Consider the following 5921-nt stretch of genomic DNA (forward strand, 5'->3'; position numbering starts at 1 on the left):
AGTAGTGTTACAACAAACACTTAGTTTGAATTTGACATACCCCAACCAGTTGGTAGAGATGGCTCAGAGAGGTTTGTTTCCACAATTTTTTTATAGAAATTCATCAAAGTCACTGCAAATTTCCCCTTGACCAACTGGGATTCCAGGACCTTATAGGGTTAATAAAAAGTACCATGGGTCTTATCCACGTTCATCCCACTACTTGTCGTTTCAGTTCCTTACCTTTTGGTTTTACCAGCTTGTCCCATGATTTGTTTTTACACTCCTGTATTGAATTAACCCCATTCTAAATCTTTTCATGATTTTTTAATGCTGGTATTTTTCTATTTCTAAAATCTAATGCAAAGTTCATTTTCTAGTTTTTTTCAATTTGCCCCACTGTTTCCTCATTCTTTTATATGACACATTTAATAAAATAGTAAAAACATTTAAAAAAAATTTACTATTTGTGAAGTTGTTAATGAAATGAAGATTTTTTGGAAGCAATTTGTCACCCCCTTCCCCACCTTTGAAATCAACAGGCATCATAAACAGGCTTTTTCAGTCACTGAGTCAAGAATAGTTTACATAAAAATTTATATGTGCAGGTTGATTAAACAGCTTGGTTTTATTGACCAACAAAAACAGCTGATCATACTGAGTCCATAAATGATTTTGCTCTCCTTTCAAAGCAGATTGGTGAGCAAACACCCCTGAAAAGGTAATTCGTGCAATAGAATCTTTAGTCAATTATACATAAAGTTGTACATAAAGTTGCAACATGGGAATAAACGTATTGAAACCTTTAATAAAACTATAATGAAACTGCAAAACAAATTACATGCATTATATATATATATATATATATATATATATATATATATATATATATATATATATATATATATATATATATATATATATATATATATATATATATGTGTGTGTGTGTGTGTGTGTGTGTGTGTGTGTGTGTGTGTGTGTGTGTGTGTGTGTGTGTGTGTTAACTGAACTCCATTAACTGAACTTTGTTTCCAGTTGAATAACAGTCACTTTAGTTGAGAGGTCAGGGAAGGAAGCAAATCAGACATGAACTACATGCAATTCAACCAAAATTAGTTAAATCCAAACATGTAATTTTCTGCCAAAATGGAGTCTAAATTCCAACATCCCCTTTTATGTGTTTCACAGATGAAAATAAATGGCACAGTGTTGGTTTAGAGCCTGAAAGACCCATGAATGCAAGTTGCTATTTGAGGTCAGCAAACATTTGTGAAATGTGACACTTGCCAGTATGTCTGACAAACATAAGCAAAATTGTTTTGACTTTGCTCCATTTTTATTTTCAGCCACTGTGATAATGCTAGGGTTAACATGTTTACTAATACACAAATAGCTTGCATTTTACACTTCATATGTTTGTCTGCAGAAATCAAAAGGATTTTCCATCATGCAACACAACATGAGATAACTGCATATTTTAACACCGATTTACTAAAATAATGCAACAAACTGATCAGATTAGCAATTTATATTTACATACATTATCTACAGACATATAGAGGGCTATGTTGTCATATATAATAACCTTAATGGGCTCATATGTGTGTGGACGCTCTGCCATCCATGGAGCTGGACCTGGATAGGTATCGGCTGATAGTGCGGCCTTCCTCTCCCATTGCATTCTCCATCCTGGAGAGAACGCAGCTCTTGAACTTCTGCTTAAAATCATTGCCCATGAACACATACAACACAGGGTTGAGGAAACTGTTTGCCACCGCTAATGATGTGCATATTTTGAGTCCAGTGGCTAAAATTTTGGGGTCATAGTTTTGATTGTTGAGCTCAAGCAGAATGAATACATGGTAGGGCAGCCAGCAGATGAAGAAAGCAGCAATTAGTGCTGTCATCACTTTGAAGGGTTTGGAGGATTTTGTCATCTTGTTGTTACGAAGTCTGATGATGATGATTGAGTAGCAGATAATTATTATGGCAAAAGGAACGACAAAGCCTGCAAGGAAGCGGCTCACTGCTACCGTCTTGTGACTGTTTTGATATAGTGAGTAATTGTTGAAGCAAATGTTCCTACCCATATGGCTTTTAACATCTCGGAAGATCATGGAGGGGATGCTTAATCCAATGGCAAGAAGCCAGGCCAGGAGAACCACAACTGATGCCTTTTGAATGGTGCGCTGGTTCTGGGCCCAAACTGGAAACATGACTGAAACACAGCGGTCCACACTGATGACAACAAGGAGGAAAATGCTGCTGAACATGTTGATGAACATCAGTGAAGAGGCAAATTTGCACATGAAGTGGCCAAAGATCCAATCCTCAAGTGCCAAATGGACAATACTGATCGGGAGGAAGAGGCAGAAGACCAAGTCAGAGAGGGCAAGGCTCATGTACCATGTGGTGTTGACCGACTTTTTCATTCTGAAACCAGTGATCCAGATGACCAAAGCATTCCCGCAGACACCAAGCAGAAAAATAAGCACACTAACTGTGATCAAGGACACACAGTGGACTTCCCTTAGACATGTTGGTTGGTGTTGAAAAACATACTCTTCTTTTGCCAAGATGTTATTTTCAGTGTAGTTGTAGTCATCATAACTCTCAGACTCATAATAACTGTCATCTGCAAGTTCCATTTTACCTGAAAGAGCAACAATATCATTTCTGTTGAAAAATGAAAGAATAAAAAGAAAACATCTAAATATGCAGACAATTTTAAAACTATAATTTTCTGTTTTTAAAACTTTAAGAAATGTATTGATATCTGAATCAACACTTATCTAAATCCATCTCAGTCAATAAAATCTTACCTTATGCTCAGTGAGTTCTCTGATGTTGACTTGATCGTTTCCAAAGCTGTTGTGTTGACAGAGCTGTGTTGTTTCCTTTAGATGTGTCAAAAGCCACACAGGCAATCAGCTGACCGAGTAGTTTCTCAATACTTCCATCCTCATTTAATTTTTTCAGTACTGCATTCTGAGGTCTTGACTCTTGCATTTATCTGAACATCTTGTATTTATGTGCATGTAATAGTTATGGTCATTTTGTACTTTTTTCTGTTGTACATGTATATAAGAATAGGAAATTATTTCAGTCACATATAAAGACCCTGGATATGATTATTTTCATAAACTTGTAAACATGTTGACCTACATTAAAACACCATCAGTCTCTGATATTACGGCTTTCAATAGCTGAAAAGGAACCGTTTTTTGTTGCTGTTTTTCTCACAAAAAAAAGGTTTATTACAGATATATACATGGTCCCACGTGAAAGTTTCTCCAAATTTCTCCAGTTTTCTCAAAATTCTTGACCCAATGCAGGGTCACCTATCCCAGTACCTTATGAAGCGAGATGCAAAGCATACCCTGGACAAGATGCTAGCACAGTAAAACAAATAACCACTCACGTTTCCACTCACTTGTAGAGAGAATTTAACATGGCCAGCTATCCTACCATACTTGTCTTTGGACTGTGGGATAAACCCAAGCATATATGGGAAAACATGCCAGCTCCACATAAAAAGACCTGGATCAAATCCCCTAGCCCAGCCAAGGCTCAAACCTTCTTGCTATGAGGCAGTGATGCTAAACACCACACCACCTTGCAGCCCAGTTTTCATACATTGGTCGTGTTTTCTCTGAGAATTTGAAGTTTTGCTTGTGTCTGACAGCCACATGATAATGCCTATGTATAGAAGCAAAGCAAAATAAAAAAGAAACGAAACTCAAGACTCACGCAACAGTCTTAACTTGATTACATTGTTTCTAATTTGATGTAACATCTCCAGATTTTCATGCAGATGTTTCTTAACATACAGGAAACACAACAGCTGTTGTAAACTGGCCTGCTATTGTTACTGACTGAATTAGAGCGCTGTGGTTGTCTTGCTTCATCGATTTATAATCACTGAGTTGGATGCATCTGCCAACAATATTTTGTGTTTCTATTGAATGTGAAGGAGGAGCAGCAGGAACAGCTGCTGGCAGAAGAAGTACAGATGGTAAAGTTACTCAGGTTGGAAAATGATACAATGGGCGAGAAAGACAGCTTCTGAACACTGCACAAGATTTATGATTATAAAACTATAGAAAGATTATAAGAAAGTATAGAAATTTGATTAATTAATGTAGTTTACGATTTTCTCCATGTACTACCCCATAATTTTCTACTGCAGTGTATATACAGTTCTCCTTTATGAGATACGTTCCCTTCGAGCCCTCTGAGCATTTAGACTCTCCACATATTAGCACAGAAATGAATTGTTTGGAGAGCTAATGAAACCCCTTCTAACATATCAGTTTTAAAAATCACAATTAAAGAGAGAGAAAGAAAGAAAAATCACAATTATAAAGAAAACATCTCTCTCTCTCTCTCTCTCTCTCTCTCTCTCTCTCCCTATCTCTCTCTCTCTCGTTATCAGAAATCATAAAAAAAGTTAAAGAAAAAACAATTTCACCTGAACCTACACATTGTAATCCTGGACCACACAAAGCTCTCTGGTAAATTAGGAGATATTAGATTGCTTATCTGACCTACTTAGATGCATTTCAGCAAAATCACTTTCCCAGACCTGCCTGTGCCCTGCAGATTAAATTTCTTAATGAAGGCTGAGGTTATAAATAATCAAGCACACACACAATGAGCAGGTGTAGACTTTCACCGAGAGACGCCCTCTAGAGAAGCATAAATTCATCTTCTATGCTGCAGAGGGTGATTCAGATGTTTCTTTAATATATATGATACCAAAGACTTTGTTGACTTCAAGAACAGTTTAAAATTTCATGAAACAAATTTTCATACTGCTCAATTTCTAAAGGCAGGTGTTAAGACAGTGTTGGTGTTAAAAATAGAAAACTTATCAGTACTGAGTGTTATTCGGCCACAGTCTTCTTAGATTGTGTAGTGAAATAAATAATCCGGTTTTACCTTGGTGCTTTATCACTCGTGACATTGCTTTTAGTCAAATATTGCTGCCGCACAGTCACTGGAGCAAGATTTCAACTTTGTTTACTGTTTCTATGTAGTCGTGTGAAATGATGCTTCAGCTGTCAATGTGACTAAACTGCAGAAATCTCACTTTAAGAGCAACACAGACCACAGCTCTCTATACTCGCTAAACATAGTTCACACTGCATATTGCTAGGATCGAAGAAATCAGAGAAAATAAAAAGAAGCAAGATGTGATGGATGAAACGCATGACCAAAAGTCTTCTTTTTTAACACTTCTCACTCACTCATTTCCTTCGATGTCTTCCGTCTTTTCTGTGTTTTAAAATCTATATCTATATCTATATCTATATCTATTTTACATATATATATATATATATATATATATATATATAGAGAGAGAGAGAGAGAGAGAGAGAGAGAGAGAGAGAGAGAGATAGGTATAGATATAGGTGTAGATATAGGTATAGATATAGGTGTAGATATAGACATAGACATAAATATAGATAGATATAGAAAAATATAGACAGATATAAATATATAGATATAGTTATAGATATGAATATAGAAATACGTTCCATCTGTAGAAGATTTCAGCAGTAAAAGTAATGTGATCTAAACACACTTGCCAATCTGTGTTGCCACAATATGATATGTGAATATGTGATTTGTCAATTATGTGAATCATCATAAAATCAAAGTGACAGTCAAAACATTTTTTCTCATCTACAGTATAGCTTGAAAACTTTATAAGTTAAATCTGAGAATAAAAGACCTGGAAAACCTGGAACTAACCAACTAACCTATTGCTGGGAAGTGTGATCTGCATTAGTTGTGGCTGTTGGCAAGAAGTCTTGCCTGTCCTGATGGCTCTTTTTCTTTTAATGGTGAGGACTTGCAGATATCCTCTCAAATAGGACGGATGCTTCAACTCCATGTTTCTTCAAATTAATAGTCAATGAGGCTGATGTCATTTG

At 36.1% G+C, this 5921-nt stretch overlaps 1 protein-coding gene across 1 annotated transcript; it reads right to left on the minus strand.

Moving 5' to 3' along the window:
* Positions 1-1499: 1499 nt before the first annotated feature.
* Positions 1500-2845, minus strand: cmklr1 (chemokine-like receptor 1). Its single transcript, XM_079251887.1, has 2 exons — positions 2805-2845; positions 1500-2635 (listed from the first exon to the last, which is right to left on the minus strand). Exon 2 carries the CDS (start codon positions 2628-2630, stop codon positions 1578-1580), a length of 1053 nt encoding a protein of 350 aa, XP_079108013.1. The 5' UTR covers positions 2631-2635; positions 2805-2845; the 3' UTR covers positions 1500-1577.
* Between the last annotated feature and the right edge of the window lie 3076 nt (positions 2846-5921).

The sequence above is a fragment of the Telmatherina bonti genome (assembly GCF_933228915.1).
Source record: "Telmatherina bonti genome assembly, chromosome: 13".
Classification (NCBI taxonomy): domain Eukaryota; kingdom Metazoa; phylum Chordata; class Actinopteri; order Atheriniformes; family Telmatherinidae; genus Telmatherina; species Telmatherina bonti.

What these genes read in the sequence shown, in the direction of transcription:
- cmklr1 (XM_079251887.1), bottom strand. Translation starts at nt 2,630, where the DNA reads ATGGAACTTGCAGATGACAGTTATTATGAGTCTGAGAGTTATGATGAC.